This window comes from Cydia pomonella, chromosome 7 (assembly GCF_033807575.1).
Source record: "Cydia pomonella isolate Wapato2018A chromosome 7, ilCydPomo1, whole genome shotgun sequence".
NCBI classification, from domain to species: Eukaryota; Metazoa; Arthropoda; class Insecta; order Lepidoptera; family Tortricidae; genus Cydia; species Cydia pomonella.
Genome location: NC_084709.1, coordinates 14,916,010 through 14,939,418, shown reverse-complemented (window position 1 = coordinate 14,939,418; position 23,409 = coordinate 14,916,010). Strand labels below are relative to the sequence as shown.

General features: G+C 34.1%; 4 protein-coding genes across 4 annotated transcripts; 1 reads left to right on the top strand and 3 right to left on the bottom strand.

Moving 5' to 3' along the window:
* Positions 1-2,853: 2,853 nt before the first annotated feature.
* On the bottom strand, positions 2,854-13,693 carry LOC133519964 (histidine-rich glycoprotein-like). Its single transcript, XM_061854180.1, has 6 exons — positions 13,637-13,693; positions 12,508-12,681; positions 12,037-12,203; positions 11,679-11,715; positions 3,793-4,109; positions 2,854-3,022 (listed from the first exon to the last, which is right to left on the bottom strand). Exons 1-6 carry the CDS (start codon positions 13,646-13,648, stop codon positions 2,959-2,961), a joined length of 771 nt encoding a protein of 256 aa, XP_061710164.1. The 5' UTR covers positions 13,649-13,693; the 3' UTR covers positions 2,854-2,958.
* Positions 5,239-6,733, top strand: LOC133519962 (cuticle protein 19-like). The gene is made up of 2 exons (XM_061854178.1): positions 5,239-6,486; positions 6,571-6,733. The coding sequence occupies exons 1-2, from the start codon at positions 6,185-6,187 to the stop codon at positions 6,632-6,634; spliced, it is 366 nt and encodes a 121-aa protein (XP_061710162.1). The 5' UTR covers positions 5,239-6,184; the 3' UTR covers positions 6,635-6,733.
* Positions 13,694-15,600: 1,907 nt separating the features above from the next.
* LOC133519960 (histidine-rich glycoprotein-like) lies at positions 15,601-16,940 on the bottom strand. The gene is made up of 3 exons (XM_061854175.1): positions 16,907-16,940; positions 16,398-16,604; positions 15,601-16,316 (listed from the first exon to the last, which is right to left on the bottom strand). The coding sequence occupies exons 1-3, from the start codon at positions 16,916-16,918 to the stop codon at positions 16,146-16,148; spliced, it is 390 nt and encodes a 129-aa protein (XP_061710159.1). The 5' UTR covers positions 16,919-16,940; the 3' UTR covers positions 15,601-16,145.
* Positions 16,941-20,483: 3,543 nt separating this feature from the next.
* On the bottom strand, positions 20,484-22,774 carry LOC133519956 (pupal cuticle protein Edg-84A-like). Its single transcript, XM_061854168.1, has 4 exons — positions 22,681-22,774; positions 22,103-22,240; positions 21,450-21,616; positions 20,484-20,630 (listed from the first exon to the last, which is right to left on the bottom strand). Exons 1-4 carry the CDS (start codon positions 22,744-22,746, stop codon positions 20,570-20,572), a joined length of 432 nt encoding a protein of 143 aa, XP_061710152.1. The 5' UTR covers positions 22,747-22,774; the 3' UTR covers positions 20,484-20,569.
* Positions 22,775-23,409: the final 635 nt, after the last annotated feature.

Below are 23,409 nucleotides of genomic sequence, written 5' to 3'. Positions count from 1 at the left end.
ATTATTGATAATGGTGATTTATGTTATCCAGATGAAGAACTTTTTGACAAATTAATATTATATATATTAAAAAAAAAAAATTGGATCAGCTACTCAGTAACTGCATTGGCATTATTTTTTGCCTTCGTAAATATAATAATGTCTCATCTTTTCGTTCCCAGCTTTGCTGGCTCCTCATCCGTCAACGACACAATGTTCGCATGTCGTGTACTCTTTTCTTCTGTGTTGAGTGATCTACATTCTCCTGAATATCTTGTCTTGTTTTCAATAGTACGGCATTACCCGCGACTGTCAACTTCGCTCTTCCGGAATATGTCTCTATCCACCCCTCTTCACCGCACTGGGTTCATGTCGAATTCGTTTTCCGCATCAAAAATCTTTACGTACTTTCTTTGCTAGCAGAATGAAAAATTATAAGTATATGTTTTGTCGTTATTTATGTATATATTATACTTAAGTAATATAAGTATGTTTATTTATATTTATGTATGGATTGTATGTTATTATATTATATTTGGTTGTTGTTGTTAAAGTAGCACCGCCCACAATCTTTCTGCTTTAGCTAAAGGTTAACTGGTAGAGAATGCAGAATAGATAGCAGTTGGTGGCAGATTATAGTTGTATTAAACTAAAATGGAAAATGCACGGAAGAAACGTGGTGTTGTGTGGAAGTTGTCTGTCTTGAATATGTACTGGTCTCTGATCAAACGTAAAATATTAAAACGCCTGATAACATAGTATTGTTACGTTTTTGCAAATCTTAGCATTTAACTAAGTATCACGTTTATCAGAAAAAGAAATATTAGGTACCATATTTTTTATATTGTTTTGCGAAGGATAATCTCATATATTATAACTAAAGATGAAAAAGATGATAAAGATGTGGAAACCTGCTGCAGTCTCACTTGCAAATTAGGTACAGTCACGTCTGAAAATATCAGTACGAAAAATGTGCCGAAAATATGTATACACTACCTTAATATATGGGCAATAAAGTCGTGTATACATATTTTTGGCACTTTTTTCGTATCGATATTTTCAGACGTGACCGTATGTCAAAATGTTAAATATATGCGTTGGCAATTTTAGTCTCCTGATAAAACCATATGAGCAATCAGTTTTGTTTATAGAATAAGCAACTCTGAATCAGTATTTCGATATTGCAGGGCGTCTGAGTCAAATATGATATTTAACGCTGCAATAATGGTTAAATATACTCCTTTATGAAGCCTAAGAACTACATCAAAAGCGAAAAAACATACTAATACCTACTTTGAAAGAGGGGTTTGTATAGATAAATCTATGAAAGGGGTTGAAAGTGATACGTTTCAAGATTCGTTTAGCTATTCAAATACTACTTTATTTACTATTACTTACTATTTTCACGATTAGCACTAAAAATTCAGTTCAATATCTACGATTTCACAAACTTAATTTACATTGCGATAATTAATTAAGACCCATTGCTTAATTTTTCTTACACGTACGTCTTTTAATTTAATGAAAAGTGAAATTTTGCTTATCAAAAAATGATGCATTTCATCTTTTGGTAAACAGTCTACTATGGCATGGTAGGTGCCTTGGTATTCTATATTATTTTTATCAGAAGTTAAAGGTTATATACAACAACACCCACGGAATCTTTATTTATACGAATTCGATACATACAAAAACATTGCCCAAACCACTATTATGTGTATCTACCAGAAATGATCCCAAAAATAAAAACCTGTAAATAAAAATCAGTTATTAACCTAACTACTTGCATCAATATTGGAAAATATTAAAAGAGTATTAGAGAGGTCACCGGTGACCGCAGAGCTGGCAGCTTCCTCGCTCAAAGAATTAGTCTTGCGATACGAGGAAATGCTGGTAGCATCTACGGCACCATGCCGCAGGGGGGTAGATTTTAGTATTTTGTATTAAGACTAGTATTATTTTATTTTTAGACCTAGGTTTTAAGTTTTGTAGTTGGTTTTTAGTATTAATATTGTACAGCTTTGAAGTTATAAATTGGAAATGAAGAGTATGTTAATTATATTTATTATATAATATTTTGTTACAACCAATTATTCTTGTTAGTACACTGCTATGATTTTTTTGTATGGATTTAATATAAAAAGTGGATGTGCACGTAATAACATAACTGTAATAATACGAGTAGGTACCCTGTGATTGTGTATTACTTTTGCTAAAATAGGTAGATGTATATGCTAAAAATCATACAAAGAGGCAGCAAAATGAAAAGTAAATATAGCATTTAAGCTTTTTTTTACATCCTACCCATAATAGTACAGTCAAGGTATTAAATATCAATACAGATAAAGTGCCAAAAATATTTGCACACAAGTTACACAACCTTATTGCTCATAAACATAAATGAATTTTTGGCACTTTGCCCGTGTGTTTCGACATTTAATACCTTGACTGTACCTAAAAATTACTTTTAAAATTGGAATTTAAACCATTTTCAGTTAGAACAGAGTTGCAAGTTTTGTCAAATGTTTTTTGCTATGGGTTATTTATCTCCAGACATGCAAAGTCTCCGATTGCAAGTCCTAAGGAACGTCCATTACTTTAATTACTGATTATGCACATAAACATTTGCCTTGTCTTATTTGGTTTCCTAATATGAAAAGTAGAGTGTTTAAGTTTGGTGAAAGGCACCATTTCATTCCCAATGTATACTATACTAATAGCTCCTGTTAAGCCTATTGTGACGAAAGGGTAACTACGGAACCCTACACTGAGCATGGACCGACATGCTCTTGGCCGGTTTGTTATTCGAAAATATTCTTATGATTATTTACAATATGTAAATACGCTGAAAGGGAAGGAATTAAAAATGATGAGTCTATAAAACAATCTAGTTTATTACATATTTACACTTAATTACGTAGGTAGGTACCATGACGTTAGAACAAGTCAACAATTTATGTATATCTAAATATCACAGAATTAATGATGGTGAGCTGGAACAGTGTGCGTGGCATGACCTTCATGGGTCACAACGGCATTGAATCTGGGGACAAAAAATAAATAAATTGAAGTTCCTAATTGCCCAGGGCGTTTTTTCCTTTACTACACGAAATGTAGGGATAACATCTTTTTACTTCTCTGCACCGTGGACCTATTTTAACCGACAGATTTTACAACGTATTCCAGAAGTCATAATAAAAAAGGTTATATGACTTTTGGTAAAATCCGCCAAATATATATATATATATATATTTGTGGATGTGTGTGTTTTATACGTTATTTCTTTTTACATCTTGGCGAAAAAAAAAACCATTGCAATTTCAATAAATATAGTTTAATAATTTATTATAATTTATTAAAATTTGCGAGTTACCTTTAATGTCTGTCAGTAGGTATATCTAAAACCATGTCACATAGTGGCAGCGTCGCAACCAAAAAGGCGGTTTTCACTGAGTTATTACAGAAACAAATTGTCACAAGAATTGTCACTATCTCTAAAACAAGACCGATTTAAGAAAAAAAATGTATGTAAATTTAGTCTCTCAATGCGGTCAAGAATAGACTTTTAAAATCTGTCGGGTTAATATATGGGCTCACGATGTATATCATAGATATCAGGTAGGATAGGTCTTTCTAAAATGCTACGGATTTTAAAGGCAAGTCCTTAAAACCATATATCAATTTAAAGACCTACCCGTTTGCAAAGTTTAAAGTACTAATAGTGGCCCATTAAGTGCTAGAAACATGGGAAGTATTACTATAGTATGAGTGCAACTGCAAAAAAAATCTTGATATTGAGTGGAAAATGCTTACCCGCTATGTTTATCAGCAGTGTAGTGCACAATCCTGACAGTGCCGTCAGCCTCGTGCAGGCTGTAGTAGCCCTTCACGACGTCGCCGTCGCGGGACTCGTGCTGGGACTTCTTATCGCCGGTGTGCGGGTCCTCCACCTTGTACTCGAACTCGTATTTAGGGTGCGCGTAGTAGTCGTGGTGACCTTCGGGCGCCTTGCCGGGCACGTCGTGGCGCTGGATGTGCTGTGAGGAGACGGCGTGGTGGTGGGAGTCATGTCCGTGACCCTGTTGGGGCCGGGCGACAGCCACAGCTAGGGTAGCAGCAACTACGAAAATCTGAAAGAACCGGAAAATCCTGATTATTGTCACTGGAACAGCGAAAAAAAAATTAAATTGGCACACTAACGTTAAACCATTAAATTAGTTTAGGAACAGTGGAAGTTTGTATGTTTTTCTGTTTGATCCTCCATTTGATGGAATTTGTTAATAAAGGGGGATTAATAGGATTTAAAAAAATATTACTTCATGATTTTTTAAATAACCCACTACGTGCCTAATTGACATTTCCAGTAGAATACAAATATTATTTTATATTAGTACCTAAATTAGATTATAAATATGATACCTTGAAATGCATGATAATGAATTAGCAGTTGTTAATCAACAGGTGCTATAATTGTGTCTGATAAGTTATCAAAACTGCAGTCACTTTATATATGTACCTTTGGGGGCTCGTTGTTTCAAACCTGTTGACCGCGACCACGTGCTTGCCCTGGCGAAATTGTGTACGCACAGTATACTTTTTAATGTCGACATATTCTTTCTATTTAGCTTTTGACTACTGGTATGACATTGCATATTTGTAATGCAAGCTCATTAAAAAGTAGATACATATTGATTGTGTCAAGTCATATCAGTATTTGAAATATTATTACAGATCATACTCGTAAATCACAAAAAATTGTACTATATATTTGAACAAAAACACAAAGAAAAGTTCAATGTTACATACATTCATTCTCTTATCTCTCAAGTTGACAGTGACACCGTTTTTCACGTGTTACGAGTAACTCATGACGCAGCGACGGACAGCGGAACTAAGACGGTCTTCACACTGGCACCATAATCGTATGCGGCTTCAATGTGACAACCGAACTGAGGTGTAATGAAAGCAGATAATCATTGTATCTATCGTTTTTCACAAGTCGTGATGGACCCACTACGTGGGTCACACTATAAAAGTACATTATGGTCGAATCAGGGACGTAGTCGATTGCTGGCTAAATAATCTATAATTTATATTATTATATTTGCGCTATGTCCAATCCTCTATTCTGCTCCTCCATGCAAAATAATGGTAGCAGTCATCGAAAAACCCATTAAACTGTTGTACAATATTCTCTTAAATTAAAATAGATTTTTAACAGCTCGGCTGTTATAGTTGTAATACTTGGAGAGGCAATAAGTGTATGCGATTAAGTGCATTTTTTATTGTAATATTATAATAGATACTTTAATCTCTGATTCAGGTGAGTATTGTATTTGTTAACAACTTGGCGCATTTAATACATTAAGGAATAATAAAGCTCTTAAACAATATATATACACTAACTAAACTAAAATATGCGACAATCCATATCAAAAGGGACCTTATGGCGGTCGGCGCTTAAGTCGCGTATTACCGCATTAGTATTGGCGCGCCGCTAATAAAAACGTAAGCGCCGCGCGCCGACCGCCATAAGGTCGCTTTTGATTTGGATTGTCACAATTATAATATTTCTAACTTAAAACTAAAGTTAAAATATACTCACCTACAATTTTTTTTTAATTATATTATAAAAAGATAACATAATAATACTACTTGATTCAGTAATACATATTTTGACAGCCTATTTTAAGTATAAGTACCTAGTTGGCGTTCTTCCCATGTAGAAAGTAAATCAACGTTGAAAGAAATGTAACCCTACCACAAGGCCGCTCACACTTTACTTGTCAGTTGGACAAATTAAATATACTGGTTTGCTGGTTTTTGTACCTTGCGTAAGTTTCGACAAAGTAGTGCTATAAAACATTGCAGAAAAGATAACAACATATCAGTTAAGAAGTATTCGTGCACTAGGAACAATACCTACGAATTAATCAATATGAACTCAAAGGTTTACACCTATTTAATCATTTATATTTGTATTAAGTATCCATATACAATGCAAACAAAAAAAAGACACGTAAACATAAGTTGAAACAAGGGTTTAATTAGGTTAAACCAATATTTAATTTTAAATCCGCTATATTAGCCCAATCACAAAAACATGCATAGAAAATAGTAAATAAAAACCTTTTTTGTAATAAAATTCCTGAAAAAAGGTACATACGCTTATTTTTGTTTCTAGATCATATTTGCTGCCTGTATCATGGCTCTAGTAGCGGCTCGACCACAGGAGAGTCACGGACACGGACATGACTCCCACCACCACGCTGTCTCCTCGCAGCACATACAGCGCCACGACGTGCCCGGCAAGGCGCCCGAAGGCCATCACGACTACTACGCGCACCCTAAATACGAGTTCGAGTACAAGGTGGAGGACCCGCACACCGGCGACAAGAAGTCCCAGCACGAGTCCCGAGACGGCGACGTCGTGAAGGGCTACTACAGCCTGCATGAGGCTGACGGCACTGTCAGGATTGTGCACTATACTGCCGACAAGAAAACTGGGTAAGCACTGAAAATATTTTATGATTTTAATTTATTAATTTTATTCTTTGGCAAATTATAAATGTTTTTTTTTCTTTTTGACAGATTTAACGCTGTTGTCACACATGAAGGACACGCCAAGCACATTGTTCCTAGTCATCACCACTAATTCTGCGATATTACTTACTAAGCGTATTGTTGACTATTTTGTAACCTAATTTGTTTCTAATTAATTTAATTTGTGTTTAATTATAATACTAAATAGGTATTATGTTTTTTCCATTTCCTGAACACATATGATACTCATAAATAATACCCACCACCTCGTAGTTGAGAGTCTTTGTTTTAATGTTTATTTGGGCACAAACAGTACAATAATTCCTACAAATAATATTATTGATTAATCCATAAACCAATGAAGATGTCACTAACTATTAACCCACATAAAAAAAAAACAGAATGAAATAACAACTACACGTATACTTGACGACCGGTCTGGCCTAGTGGGTAGTGACCCTGCCTATGAAGCCGATGTTCTTGGCTTTAAATCTCGTTAAGGGCATGTATTTGTGTGATGAGCAGATATTTGTTCCTGAGTCATGGGTGTTTCCTATGTATTTAACTATTTGTATATTATATCGTTATCTGAGTACCCACAGGCCACAACACAAGCCTTCTTGGGCTTACCGTGGCACTTAATCAATCTACGTAAGAATGTCATATAATATTTATTACAATTATTTTTATTTATTTATTTATATCTGCAGCAAAAACATTTTTTGGCATTATCATAGATTTAAATATACAAGAGAAAAATGAAAAAAAAAAAACAAAAAACTAGTAACAATTTAAATTTTATACAAATTATTCAAAGCACTGAGTACATATAAAACATATCAATGTGTGAGAAATAGTAGGTATATTGTGCAACGAGGAGGGTAAGTGAAATTTTGGATACGAGGGTGGTTAAAGACCCGAGTTTGCAATATTCTTACCCCTGTAGTTACACACAATATTTTTCATCACACTTGCGAAGAAAAAACTAAATTTTAAGCAATTTTTTTTAAATACGGTGACATATCAAACATTCGTCCGCCATTTTGTAATTTCTTAACAGGTTAGGCATCGAATGCACAGACCTATTCGGCATTCAGTCACGATTTGGTCACGATTGAAAATCATGTAAAAATATTTTAAACGGCTGTTAAATTAATCAAATTAAATAATTTAAAACATTAACAAAAATTTTAAATTATAAACGTCAGTATTTTAAAAGTAAAACTCATTTATGCTACTTGGTTTGAATTAATAAGTGACGTAATAATAAAAAAAAGCTATTTTTTTCAATCCATAAGACCCGCGAGAACAATATAGGCCTTAGTCTTTTAGTACACCTCTGGTACACCTGCATGAAATAAGGTATTTTTCGAGCAAGTGTGATGAAATAGTACATTTCGATGCTAGTGCGGAAAGTATGTCATTACTTCACGAGTACCGAGATATATTGAAACGAGCCGTAGGCGAATGGCAAGACTCGGGACGAGTGAAGAATGACATTTCCGCACGTGTATCGAACGACGTTTTTTATACAGTTGCGAAAAAATAAGGAAAACAACAAGTAATTTTTTTATGCATGTTCATGGACAGAAACAATTGTAAATATAAAACATTGTACTATCATTACCTCAGTATCGTTATTTACAATTATTTGTGTATCGTATATTTTATAACAACAATGTCGTATGTTGCCTTAGGAAACTTAAAACATGCTTCCAGTAAGAAAAAATGCCTCTTCTTTGACAAGCGTTTCGGCAGCTATTCCGTTCCATTCAGACAACTTATTAAGAACGGTTTTTCAATATTCAATATTAAAAAATAAACGTGTTATAATGATGAAGAGGTAAGTGATAAAATATGAAATATGTATATTTTTATTATTCATACATTAACAATAGATAAAGAGTTTATTTTTTAAGTAGGCATATTACAATGCGCTTATGAACGTCAAATAAAGCTACACCGGCTCTAACCCTACACCTCTGACCCGAGAAGATTTAAATCGCCCCTCAAATGAGGGAGGGTATAGGGAGGGTAATGGAGGGAGGGAGGGTAGGGGAGGGTTATGACTTTTAAAGGAAACTAACATTAACACTCATCAATAAGTAGTCATGAATTGGACAAGTATATACTAAAAAAAAATGGAAAAGTGAAAAGCACTAGTCTGCGAAAACCAACTTTCCGCACGCTACACAGCTACGTAAAGTAGCACTTTTTGAGCAACTGTATTAAAAAAATATTATTAGACTTGCACGCTTTACTAATGAAGGAATTAGCATTGCATTTTTTTCGACTAATGGGAATGTGAAAGAGTTGTGATGTGTGTTAAAACGAGGAGTTCTAAAATTAATTTTACTTATTAAATAAGGGGAGCCAATATTTGTTAAAATTTTATATAGCTAGTAAATTTTGATCCTTTAATGTGCGTCGCCTATCGAACTTAACCATGTTTCCTACGTTTGACGTCCGTTTTGACTTAGAGGCTTTAGGTATATTTCAAATGTTTCATAAGTTTCTTTGGATTACCTCAATGCTGTTGATATTACATTTATAACTATGGTCCCAAACGGTTGATCCGTATTCAAGTTGGCCTGAATAACGACTTAAACGAGATTCTTAAAATATCCGTTTGTGTATGAAGTACTTACGCGATGCGCGGCCAACTGTATCGCTACTTACCCACTGTAAGTGCCTGAAACTGGAGACCTAGGCTAGGAAATTAGCTTACAATTATACAACCATGCCAAATATTCCTGTAATGCATGACAGTCTTCTACTTTCTTAACTACTTTATAGATGTTTCTATCGTCAGCATAGAGTAAGCAGGTAGATGATTTAATTTGAAATATAAAGTAACGTTATTTATAAAAATATTGACGAACAAGATCCTAAATGCGAAACATCGGGACGCCAGATGATATAAGGTTAAGCTTGAACAATTAAAAAAAAATGTAGTAGATTGTGAACCAAGGGATGAAAATCACTAATTTCTGTCGAGGTAGTTTCACCAGAGTTAAACATTCTAATTTTCATTTCGAATTGGAGGGAAGTAAAAAACATGTATATTAAAAAAAAACATGACTATGAATAAATTTACATTATATTTTTTAAAAGGACTTTAATTTCAATAACAATTTAGGTAAAAATGTCGTATTTAAGAAATGGGGAGTAAAATAGCAGAATAGAAATCGTCCAACAAATTCATTAAAACCCAAATTTTAATTGCTTTTTTGTAAAAAATCAGCCAAGTGCGAGTCGGACTCCCACAGGAAGGGTTCCGTACCATTATCTATAAAAACGGTCACCCATCCAAGTACTGACCCCGCCCGACGTTGCTTAACTTCGGTGATTGGATGAGAACCTCGAGATTGGAAAGAAATATTTATTTTATTTTGTTTTTAGTATTTGTTGTTATAGCGGCAACAGAAATACATAATCTGTAGAAATTTCAACTGGCTAACTATCACAGTTCATGAGATACAGCCTGGTGACAGACGGACGGACGGACGGATGGACAGCGGAGTCTCAGTAATAGGGTCCCGTTTGACCCTTTGGGTACGGAAACCTAAAAAAAAACGTACTTGGAATGTAAATTGTTCTAGTCCAGAAACGTATCATTTTCTGCACACTTCTTAGACCAACGACGACTCACTTTCAGAGCATGTGAATTGAAAAGGCCTTTAACTGCCACTGTCTTTCTTTTATCTTTTTAAATTTCCATAAAGTTGTACATGTTAGTGTTTTTCAATAGGTTTATCAATTGCTAGCTTTCCATGATTTTACGGGATTTACAACAAGCAAAAAGTCAAAGGTGTTTAGGCCAAAATACGTATTGATTGAATATAAGTATTTAATTTATCCCATTTGCTGATAGTGTTGGAAATAAATATTCCAAGTATTTATATATAATTTTAAATAATACTCCAAGTTTTTTCTAAAACTCTTCGTAAGTATTTACTACTGTGTAATTCCTGTTACTAATATTGCGGTTGTTTACCTAATATATAATTTTAAGCTTAGTTGATTCTTAGTGTAATTATCCGTAGGTAGTAAATCTTTTTTTGTCTGTAATCTGCTAATTATACCATTATCATGTTGATTTCACTAATAAAACCTTATCGAACGTTAAATAGTTCTAATTCTGTCGTCAAACGGGTAGGAACTGGGTTCATTTCGTATTTTGCCTTCAAAATAAGTGTTAGCATAAATTTGGACCTATTCAGTAGGTTCTAATTCATTTACATACCAAATAAATAAAATTATCAGATCGTCACTCTCGCACACATTTCATTGCGTGTTAGCGCAAGTGGACAGTTTCAACGGTATCCTTAAATTTTCTTCCTGAAATTGAGTAATACTTTAAAGAATGTCAACTATTTTAGACGCTTCCGGTATTTATGTTTGTTTTATCCCTTCTGACTACCTGCGTTAGTAGATACATGAGTCCTAATTAGGTTTGTCGATCTGAGAATTTAAATTTGAATTTACTTGAATTTTGCAGGTTAGTTACCTAACTAACTCATACAAACTATCAAGTTTTGTGGCTTTTATGACTATTTAAATATAACCATTGTACAATTTTTTTATTATTTTTGCAATGATTATGTATAATGTAATTTGCTTTTAAGGGTTTAAGGGTTTCCCGGCGCTTTTCTGTTACTTTAAAATTATTTTAATATAGAGTAAATAAATAATTAATAAACATATATTATTCTCATTTAATTTGAAATGTCCACTTGTTCAGCCGTCACGAGGCTATGATACTTATATGTTTATAAATAACTTAATTAAATTAATTCATATTTATATTAAATACCTACTGGTTAGTTATTTTACTGCAGTTTTAGTTTAGACTAAAAATATCGATGGATAGGTTTTACTTGGATGTTGTAATTAGGTCTACTTGAGGTTTCAAAAACATGTATTTTTTCATTTCAGTAAATTGTAAAGAAAGGCAAGATAATCGTTTTTTCTCTGTGGAGCCTATGATAAAATAGCCTAGTTGAGTAGGTGACTAAAAATAAGATTTGCTTGTTAAAAAAATATATTTGGTAAAAAATATTTACAACATAACAATTATCGGTAGATCACAGATTCATACGTAAAATGTTATACAGAAGAACATTTCAGTAGTGGTGGTGGTGCTTTTCGGGCACGATATGGTGGGTTTCGTGTTTCACGTCAGCATGGAATCTGCAATAATACGATGAAAAAAATAAATTATTATTTGTGTTCAAAATTTAAATTCAAAATACGAAATATTCTTTCTTCGTATGCAGTGCTCGATGCAAACCGTATTTTTCTGCTGGTTTGTTGGTAACGGGGATTCATGTTTAAGGTGAATCCATAAAAAATAAATTGTGGTATTGTACAAACGAGTCAAAATTTGATGACAATTGGATGTATTGATGTACCTTTTATTGCCTTTTTGCAGTTTCTCTTTGAAGTGTACGGTCATCAATTGACCTTCTTGTACAAGGGATAATATGATCATAGGATCTAACATCATCTTACCCAGAGTGCTTGTCGCCGTGGTAGTGGACGTGTCTGATGGAACCGTCGGGCTCGTGCAGGCTGTAGAAGCCCTTGACGACATCACCATCGCGGTGCTCGTGCTGGGTCTTGTGGTCGCCGGTATGCGGGTCGTCTACTTTGTACTCGAACTCGTACTTAGGGTAAGCCTGATAAATTCAAACACATTTTTAATTCATGGGAAATTGTATACAAACATCTCTTTATAAACAAAATTCGTATAGTTATATGTACGATCTTCTCTATCCTACGTTACGCTTTTAATTACAGAAAAAAACAAGTAATGCATGTGCAGCCGTGATAACAAACTTTTTGTCGTAATAAACAATAATAATTTTAGTTCATGGGCATTGCAAGTCACAATAACTCACGATTATAACGCAACGAACTGAATTATAACAGTGCGTGTCTAACTAGAAACCACGCAAACAAGGACGCTCTTTTCATACTTACGTAGTAGTCAACATGGTCGTGACCGTGGTCATGGCCATGGTGACCGTGGCCGTGGATGGGCACGACGTGCGCGGGCCCGTCGTGGCGAGAGATGTGCTGCGAGGAGAACGCGTGGCCGTGCCCGTGCCCATAGTTGGCGGCGACGACGGCCAGGAGGGAGGCGAGGCACAGGACCTGAAACAGTAATTTAGTTTTGCTTCAATTTGTGGTTAAAGGATTAATGAGGCTCTAAATATGCATTTTTTTTTTCTAGGTAATACAATGATTCATATAAAAAAATTATTAAGATTTTATTAATTAGAATAGACCTTATGGTTCCAGACTTTCTGGGAGCATGGGGCTTATGTTTAGAAAAATCAGTTAATGCTTTTGGTATTTGTTCGTATAAGGAATACAGTCAGAGGGACATCAGTGGAATTGAAATATATTAATAGTTAAAGTAACATTTAAGGGTCCAAAAAGGATTCAGTAGAAAGTGGTAGGCTCAACAAAAATCTATAAATGAAGGAAATCTCAGGTAATTTTTGTGACACAAATGTAGAATTAGGAAACTTTTTAGTTTCCGCGAAAAATTGATATTTAAAGAAATTTACAAATTAAAGTTGATGTAATTTTAGAGTAGCCTTTTTCTCTATGTATCAAATAATATTTAAATTTTTGTTTTATAATTATTAAATTGTTTCTAGGTAATGCAATGATTCATATAAAAAAATTATTAAGATTTTATTCATTAGAATAGACGTTATGGTTCCAGACTTTCTGAGAGCATGGGGCTTATGTTTAGAAAAATCAGTTAATTAATGCTTTTGATATTTGTTTGTATAAGGATACAGTCAGGGACATCAGTGGAATTGAAATCTATTAATAGTTAAAGTAACATTTAAGGGTCCAAAAAGGATTCAGTAGAAAGTGGTAGGCACAACAAAAATCTATAAATGAAAGAAATCTCAGGTAATTTTTGTGACACAAATGTAGAATTAGGAAACTTTTTAGTTTACGCGAAAAATTGATATTTAAAGAAATTTAAAAATAAAAGATGATGTAATTTTAGAGTAGCCTTTTTCTCTATGTATCAAATAATATTAAAAATTTTGATTTATAATTATTTAATTGTTTGTTAATTAGGTACCTTGGAGTACATTGTCAATGTAGTATTATTTTGTGTTGTGCTAAAGGAGCTAAACACAACTGCTGACTGATACATACCTGCCGAATTCTGCGACTTTTATATAGTCGATAAGGGTATCAAGGCAATATTGATTTCACTAACTCATTCACTGGTAACTTTGCTCGCCAACTAAGTCATGCATAGTGTTTGCAACTATTTCGTAAATTCATTGTTAGCTGTATAATTTGTAATTATAATCAACACGCACAAAAACTAATTTTGCGGTGAGACAATTTTAGATCGCCAATCTAAGAAAGTTTCATAAGGTATGAAGTATTTACTAAGATTAATTGCGCAGTTCATCTTACTTGTAAGATTTTTTTATTTTACCTGTACTTAACCCTAATTTGTTTCGTACAGCGAGTTGTAAAAGTGGTATGCATTTTAAAAGTGGTATGAATTCCATTCATAAAGTGGGTATGCACTTTTGCAGCTGTGTATGGATAGTCACACACAGAATCATCATCAGTAAAAAACTATGTGATGAACATTACTACTATGTTAAAGGATGGCACTGGTACGAACCGTCAATAATAATTTGATAATAATGACCGCGATTTTACTGTCATCCTTAATTTTTGACGAACTAGATAGGTATATTTTTAATAACACAATTCAGAGAAGCATTTATAAAAAGTATATATGCAGTTTTGATGCTTATATTACATTAAATTACGAATTAATTATTATTTGGGGAAAATCTTCCACAGATCGACCTAGACCCAGACTAAGCAAAGCTTGTACTATGATGGGTATTAGGTAGGGTTGCCAACCGTACTATATTATATAGTATTGTACTATATTTTGGCTCTCTGTACTATATACTGTTGAAAAAATATATAGTACGCTAAAATACTATATTTCCGACATCCTTCTAATTTGTTCAAGATCGATTATCAATTTAATTCTAATCAAATAAAATTATTTCAAGTAATAAGACAAAATGGCGTGAGGAATGCAACAGGGCTGACATAAATTTAATAAAAGTGAGCTATTAAATTGTCATAATATTCAGGATGAATGTACTGAATCGTTGTCTCATTTTATTAAAAATTAGACATTACTAAAAAGTGCACAAAGCTCAATAAAAAATATGAATTTAAACTTTAAATAAATATTGTTATTAAAAAGATTTTTTTTACTCTTTATTATTACTGGGCGTATGAGATGACGAGTGAGCAGTTTTACTTATTATATGACTAACTCATTTAATTAGTAATGATTGTTTTTCTGATGAACATTTAGGTAAACGCGCGTAAAGCACTGATTTTATCTTCTTTGTAAATTTCGTAAAGTTTGGACTGCTAAAAATGGTAAGTTTGTATTATACATATCCTGTATTTCAACTTTAATAAACTACATTTTTGTTATTATAAATTTGAATTTAGTTATTTGAATGAAAGTTAGACGTAATCAATTTTCTCCAGAACTAACTTGAAAACAAGTGACAATTTCTCTGAAAATCGACTTAATTTCAACGAAATTTTGATACTTAAACAATCTACAACATTTGCTAAAACTGTTCTTATACATCATTTTGTATAATTTACTACCATAGTTTTTTGATGAATTTTTAAAAATTGTCCCTTCTCTTCACATATTACTTGGGGACGCACGCTTGCGACCTCATTATTAAAAGGCAAGATGAGAAGACGTGCTAATAGAAACCAATACTTGTTATTTAGATATTACGTAACAAAAGGAGTACAACGACTAAATCTCTCAATTTTACATTTTTGCTCTAAAATCGTTACCATAACTAATCTCAACAGAGTGCTAGTAAGTATGATTAAACGTATATTACACTTATGTTAAGCATTTTATCTAAAAGTACTATATTTTTTTGAAATGTACTATATTTTTAATGCCTTATTCTGGAAAATACTATATTCCACCAAAAAATAGTTGGCAACCCTAGTATTAGGCGTCGATAAACATGGATATATACATAGAAAACACCCATATTATGTTGTTATTACTGTAACATACATAGCAGCTAAGATAAGGTGAATTTTTTGGTTTTGGCTGGTGGAGTGAAAAAAGTTCAGCTGATATGAGCAACTACTCCTATCTGAATTGTGTAAACTTTGCACATTAAGATTTTGAACCGCAGTATCAAAAATAAAACATGAATAAAAAAACAAGTACATTTCATAAAATTTATTAACAATAGGCAACAAAGTAATACAACGAGTAGAGTTTTCAATGATGGTGCGTAGGGATTACATGCTTAGCGTGACCTTCCCTCGTGACCTCAGCGTTAAAACTGGAAAAGAAAAAGAAACGGGTTTGTGATTAAAATATAGTTTTAACGTTCGTATATTTACATTTCATTGCAACTTAAAGGGGTCATTTAGAGCACATTGTTTTAGTGTATTACAAGTTCATGTTGAAATAAGTTCGTTCATCGTTCAATTCTAATTAGGAATCTCAATTAAGCTACAAGCTACAAGTAATTATTTTAAATCTCTTACCCGCTGTGTTTATCGGCGGAGTAGTGAACAATCCTGATGGTGCCGTCAGCATCATGCAGGCTGTAGTAGCCCTTCACGACGTCGCCGTCGCGGGACTCGTGCTGGGACTTCTTGTCGCCGGTGTGCGGGTCCTCTACCTTGTACTCGAACTCGTACTTAGGGTGCGCCTGTATATGATTAAATTTTAAATAAGTATATGTACATAAAAGCAACAAAGCTCAGTACGTATCTATTTATAAACTTCCTACATAGTAATCGTGGTGATGTTCCTCCTGTTTCTTCTCGCTGCCAGACTGCTGCGGAGCAGAGTGGTCATGGTGTTTATGCTCGTGCTCATGTCCATGGCTTTTGTGAAGCACTATGCTCTGAGAGGAATATGCGTGTCCGTGCCCGTGATGGTGCCCTTCTTGAGGCCTGGCTGCAGCCATGGCCAGGGTAATGACGGTAAGGAATACCTGACGATAGAAAACTAAATCATAATTTTTATCCTATAGTACTCCTTTGATCTCATTTAAATCTTATTTTGTGCTCTTTCAAATTTTTTCTCAGCTTTCGTTTAAGATCAGGATGCGTTTATTTATTTATAGATACATAAGGTATCCAAACCGGAATTTATGTATATTATTATAGAAACAGAGCAGAGGTACGAAATTCAAACATTTATGGATATACCTGAAGTGTCTATTATCTTATAACATGGTATATAACTAAGTTTTGAAAATGAAAAATAATACGATAACATTTAAAAATTAAATACCTTTGTGTACATTTTTCGAGTACGTTATTTGCTTTATGGCTCAGACTTAATTGATAATGATATAGTGTTTCTGTTTCTTATATATTAGCACTCATGAGAGTTTACGTAAGAATGTATTTAAATATGGTCAAACCAGTTAATTACCAATAAAATGTACATTACGGATTTACGATATCGGATAAGTTGTAACCTTGAATTTGAGCTGCATTTTAGAGTTCCGATGCTAAAATGGCGTAAAAAATCTGTTCGTTTGTCTGTAAATATTTGTGGCAGCCATTTTACTTAGATAGGTAATATTAAATAATTAATGAGTAACGCCATTGTAATATAGTTGTGGTTTATGAGCCGCTTCTTAGTTAATAATTTTTTGGGCAATACACAAACATGTAGGTAAATAAATGTTAATAACAAACATCAGTTACGTGTCAAAATTGGTATCAATTTATTTAAAAGCACCTGAGGTTTTTTGAAACGTTCTTTTATGTTAAAATATTTTTGAAGTGAAAACTTCTTTAGCGGCGCTGTGCACTTTTTGTGATGGGGAAAAAATGTTAAACTCGCGTCAGGGCGTCAGGTGTCACGTGACCGTCAGATTGAAAATTCGTAAGACGGACACGTGACATCATGGTGACGTGCAAATTAAATGTCATCGAAGCCTGGTTACTTTTGAAATATCGTATCTCATTAAAGTGTGACATTTTATTTTCGGTTAAAGGGGTTTAATCTTTGTTAATTGTGTTGTATTGTATCTTTTTGTGTGGTTGGGTGTCCATGATTCTAGATACTCAAATTTTTCCTTACCAAAAAGTTAAATAACAGAAAAGAAGCGTGATTGTTGAACGATTCATTAACATTTACTGATTGTGTAGGCTGTAATCCTGGTCACGTCTCATGAATTACTCTGTATATGTTATATATTACTTAACACTAAAATTCGCATTTCAAAATATCTTCCACGCTCAAATTTATTTACGTAGGTATAATAGACAATTATCTCTTTTTATAAAACTGCTACTCAATTTCTCCAAAATATCGAAAATGCACAACTTTCATATTCAAGTTTTCACTTCTGCCGGCACTCCCGGAGTGCAACCCGTTGTTTTTTTAACTCTCCGAATAGACAGACAGACAGACAGACATGAACGGCTATTTACGAAAATAAATGATTTAAATATTTTATACTTCATCAGTTGAACCAAGGAAAATACATTCTTAAAAGAAAGCCCGCGATAATCTTAGTGTACTTTTTGTTTGGTATAATATACCCATTATGTTGTTTAGGTACGAGTATAATATTTTACCACAAACGAAGTACTCGTTAGGTATTATAAGCAATCCACGCATAACTCAGTGATACAAATGTTCGTGTTTATTGCACATTATAAATGCCCATTGCCCACCTATTAACTCCAGCTTCATATGCAGCAACACGATCAAATAAACTAAAGAAGGTCTTAACTACCTCTTAACGTGTTAACCATAATTCAACTTTTGTGAAAAGTGACATCGGCAACGTTCAAAGGCCGTAACCGAGGTGGCCATCGCTTATCCAAAACGCCAATCGAAATGTAAAAAAACTATTATATCGCAATGAGAGATGCGACCATAAATAAAGGTCAAGTTTATGTTCCATACTTATACATTGTTAACTTTTCATTTGAAGTTAACCGTTAACGATTGCCAGTTAACTGTTAACTGCCGTACCGAACGAAACGGTAATCTCTCTCCACCACTCTCACATATTAGTGCGACAGAGAGACATTAGCGTATCATTTGCTACGGAGCGAACGATTGGCATCTTGTCTAGGCACCCTGAACTACGCTCCTCGCATTTGATTTTTAGACATGTCAATAAAAAAAAATGTAAACTATCCAAGATTTCTAATTCAATTAAAAAAAAAGTAGCCATGAAGTTGTCATATCATACAAGTCAAATCGTGGGGCCAATTTTTAATTTCGAGTGCTCGATTTCGTCACTCGAAAATCTGTGGATAACGGCAATATGCTATATTTAAAATACGAGTGATAGAAATTGAGAATATAGTGGTATTGAACACTCGTTTTCAATTCTATTAGTAGAACGAACACCAGACCCTACTCATAGTTTTGTGTTCTTGCCGGTGAGTTAGGTAGCTAGAGCTCGACGTGAGTGCGGAATGTTAGGGTCGGCAACGCGCATGTAACACCTCCGGAGTTGCAGGCGTCCATACGCTACGGCGACTGCTTATTATCAGGTGGTCCGTATGATTATTAGCCACCGACGTAGTATAAAAAAAAATGCCCATAGGTAGTGGAGATTTATAGGGGGAACACAAAATCGAGCGATCGAAATTCAAAAATCGGCCCCCGCGACCCCGATCCTTCTCATTTCACGTATCACGCGCCACCGATGACCGAGTCAGTGTCAACACGCAAAAACTCTAGCCGTTGTTGCGTGTCGGCTTTGACATGGGTCGCGGTCGACTCAAACACTTTCTATATTTGCATATTTCTGCATAATTTACAATGAAACATATCAGCTCAATAACAATAAGTCACGCAATTTGAATTCTATTTCGCTAATACTGCTGCTTAGCAAATTTTATAACAAAATAACTTATTCTAAATAAAATCTTTTGAGAAGCTTGGTTATATATATTTTTTCAATAAATGTTTCTTGATTCAGGTCCTATTTATATTAAAAATGAATGAGGCAGTATGTAAAGACATAAGAGTAATTAAAGTATGAGATTTATACAATAACATGGTAATTTCATGAACGACACGTCCGCAGCTTTCATTTTACTTTTCCTAATTCTTGATACAAGTGTACAGTTACTCTTCTTAAGACAGTCTGCTTCTCAAGACGATTGCAACGAGACCAGACTAAATAGAGTCATTTCCCTAACACCACTCGTACATTACGAGTAGATCCCATCATCAAACCAGTTTGAATGTGCCATGATATTGCATTAATTGTTACCGAAATTCGATATTAAAAACTGATTTCAGCTTTGTTTGCAAGATACTATCTTAGCAAAATTAACAGATATTGCAAGTTAAATAAAAATGTATCTGATGGAACATTTGTCTAATTAATGTTGGTTGCAATATTGCTCTCTCGAAAATGTAATATTGCTATTGTCGTGTTTCCATTGATGAATTTTCTAAATATTACATTCACTTATTTTTGACTTGAGTCCTCTACTCAAGGTATGTATATACATACATAACAGTGGGTATTACATAACAGTGGGTATACCCACTGTTAAAAATATTGCATGGTAAGGCAAATTTTAGGCTTTAGTTAGTTAAATAAAGGTAATCTTATTTTGTAGGTATTAAGCAAAACTTAAATATACACTTAGTATTAGTAAGTTAATTTTTTTTTCACCTTTTGTTTACTCAAAGATTGGCTTCGTTAACCCATTAGTCTATTTTTACAGATCGAAATGGTAAGTACACTCGAAAACAAATATATTCCTACATTTTTCGCCTTATTATAAAGGAGTAGAGCGCAAATTTGTAAACATATCGACTATAGTAAGCAAGTACATAAGAAATTGAGAAAAATAAAGAATTATTGATGAAACACACATTCAAATGTTAATATTTTTTATTTGGTATAAACATATCAAAGTCGAACACAAATAGAAACAGTATAAAAACAAAATCGTTGGTATTTTAATAATGATGATGATGGGGCACGATGTGGTGGGTGCTGTGCTTAACGTCAGCGTGGAATCTGAAAAAAAAAACAGCATATGAAAAATGGTAAATATAATAAAAAATCTGTGTAGACACACTGGCCCCTTCCCACCTCACCGGAACCACTAGCAGGTGCGGCGGCTAAAGCAGCCGAACAGCTTAAAGTACAAAAGTACAGGGATCTCGGCCCGAGTATAATTTTATGCCATTTGGGGTTGAGACGTCTTTATGCCATTAGGAGCCCTAATTATTTACAACTTTTTAAAGAGTTATTGAAAAGACTGGTCATCGTTACAGGTGGCCGACGAGGTGGTAGCTTTCTTGCACAACGTATTAGCATCGCAATACAGCGGGGAAATGCTGCCAGCATCCTCGGCACCATGCCGACGAGCCAAATTTTGGACGTATTCTAATTTTATTTAGTATTAGTTTTTAGTTTTATTTAATAGATGTGTTAGTTTATTTTTATTAATGAACCGAAAATGTAATAATAACAACAAATCTTTAATTTACTATCTAAACTATTTTGTACAGAAATCACAGTAAGTACCTACCTACTAGGAAATACTGTTAATTTTTCAGAAATATTTTTTTGGCGTAACTATCGGACGAATATTATGAAACAATTGTAATACCTATCTCGAAGAAAAATTACCAACAGAGTTTCCACGTGAAACAATTTTGCTGAAGATCATGTGAAGTATTAGACATAAACTTTATATTTTAAATTTTTATAGGTATATAATGGACAGACATCATTGAATAAATGTGTTTTAACATTACAGCCGGTGGTGTCGATGTTTGACATGTCAAGTATGTAATTACATAAAGAAAAACTGGTTGCCTATGATCTTACCCGGTGTGCTTGTCGCCGTGGTAGTGGACGTGTCTGATGGAACCGTCGGGCTCGTGCAGGCTGTAGAAGCCCTTGACGACATCACCATCGCGGTGCTCGTGCTGGGTCTTGTGGTCACCGGTATGCGGGTCGTCTACTTTGTACTCGAACTCGTACTTAGGGTAAGCCTGTCAATAATATATGAGTAGATTTAGTCGTCATAAAGTAGAATTACTTTTAATTCCAACATTAATTAATACACAATGTATAATGACATCACATGTAGGTACAAAGCGTATAGGTTAATTCATTACATCCGGTGCGAGATTTGTACTGTCGAAATTTTCATACAAAACCGCGCCAGTATCCTTTAACGATCTATAAGTATTAAGGTACTTATGAGTTAAATAAAACCAAAATTTTAATAAAATTAGGACAATACTAATGTCTAACGAGTTTTAGATTCACAAGCAACCCAATAACAGTCACTTTCAATTTGCGAAGGACCTTAATAGTTTTCCAGATTCGTAGTCATCGGGTAGTCCCAATTATTGGTATTTACATTGCTGACAATGCAGTCGTAAGCAATGTCGCGCCATATCACTGCATCAATAAGGCTGGTGGAGTCTGCATTCGAACTGTACCTTTAATATATTTCGGTCGTCTATACTTACATAGTAGTCATGGTCATGATGGCCATGGTGTCCGTGGATGGGCACGAGATGCGCCGGCCCGTCGTGGCGAGAGATGTACTGCGATGAGTGACCATAGTGAGCGGCAGCCACAGCCAGAAGGGTAGCGAGGCAAAGCACCTGTAGCAAACAAATAAGTTAATATAATGTTAATAAAAATTGTACTGGAAATGCATAGTCTAAGGTTGCAAGCAAGGAGTGAGAAGGACAGTGCAGGAGTGCATCATTCGCATTGAGGAGCTTTTGAATGCTGGTTCATTTCTTGTTTCCTTTTATTTCACCCTATAGATAAGCCACAACGTTGAACTATTTATTCCCTCGCCGAGCTTTAATGCAAATAAAGTCTTTTAAACTATGTATGCGTAGATTGCAATTAAACTGTGTTTTTTTTTTTAATTCCAGGGTTTTTGAAAATAATGCTCTTGATACCGAATGCAATAGGCGTGGTGGTAGGAAAAGCTTAACACAAAAATATGGTCTCACAGTAAAACATATTATTTATTGTTTCTACCTACAGGTATTTTAAGCGTAGGTATTTAAATAGATAATTATATTTTTACCTTCGAGTACATTTTGTGTTGAGGTTTGTTTAGCTTTGTCCTAAGCCCAACCAGTAACTGATACATATTTAGAAAAATCTACGACTTTTATATAGTCGATAAGGGTATCAAGGCAATATTGATTTCACTAACTCATTGGCGGTAAATTTTTGCTCGCCTAAGTCATGCAGTGTTTGCAACTATTTCGTAAAGCATTTGTTCACGATACACCGCACGCGCGTTGACGTTGCATAGTTTAGAAGTAAATAGTCTATTAATTTATGCAATGTGGTCTATTTTATCTAAGTAATTAACTGTTTCAGATAATAATATCAGATATGATCATGACTGACTTTGCCCATTATTATATTATTAGTTGGTTAAGTACATCGTTAAGATCAACAATATATTTCAATTTGGATATTTTATGATTAGTTGTTTATATTGAAGTTGGAAACGGGTACCTTCTTTAGTTTGTACTCATTTTCAAGTTTAGTTTTAATTACATTCATCACTTTAACCAAGTGCTTCTTCGTTAGTGCCAACACAGACGGCAAGCAAATCCCGGTGCAAGTTGTATAGAAACTAGGCGACCGATGTGGAGTTCCAGGAGAATTCGCATCTCTGACCTCACATGGGTTGACCTACACAGTCCCAATGGTTATATTTAAATAAGTCTTTCAATGTGTATTTGTAATGTATATATATAACTTTAGAACTATTTGCATAAATAAAATTCTATAGTATAGT

Bases quoted from the DNA above. Each gene is read 5' to 3' on its own strand.
- LOC133519960 (XM_061854175.1), bottom strand. The intron at 16,317-16,397 runs GTAGGAAGTTTA...AATCATATACAG, and splicing joins AACATCACCACGATTACTAT to GCGCACCCTAAGTACGAGTT.
- LOC133519962 (XM_061854178.1), top strand. From the start codon at position 6,185: ATGGCTCTAGTAGCGGCTCGACCACAGGAGAGTCACGGACACGGACAT. The intron at 6,487-6,570 runs GTAAGCACTGAA...TCTTTTTGACAG, and splicing joins ACTGCCGACAAGAAAACTGG to ATTTAACGCTGTTGTCACAC.
- LOC133519964 (XM_061854180.1), bottom strand. The intron at 12,204-12,507 runs GTAAGTATGAAA...TGAATTTATCAG, and splicing joins ACGACCATGTTGACTACTAC to GCTTACCCTAAGTACGAGTT. The intron at 3,023-3,792 runs GTAAGCATTTTC...TTTTGTCCCCAG, and splicing joins ACTGCTGATAAACATAGCGG to ATTCAATGCCGTTGTGACCC.
- LOC133519956 (XM_061854168.1), bottom strand. From the start codon at position 22,746: ATGTATCAGTTACTGGTTGGGCTTAGGACAAAGCTAAACAAACCTCAA. The intron at 22,241-22,680 runs GTAAAAATATAA...TGTTTGCTACAG, and splicing joins AACACAAAATGTACTCGAAG to GTGCTTTGCCTCGCTACCCT. The intron at 20,631-21,449 runs GTAAGATCATAG...TTTTTTTTTCAG, and splicing joins CACGGCGACAAGCACACCGG to ATTCCACGCTGACGTTAAGC.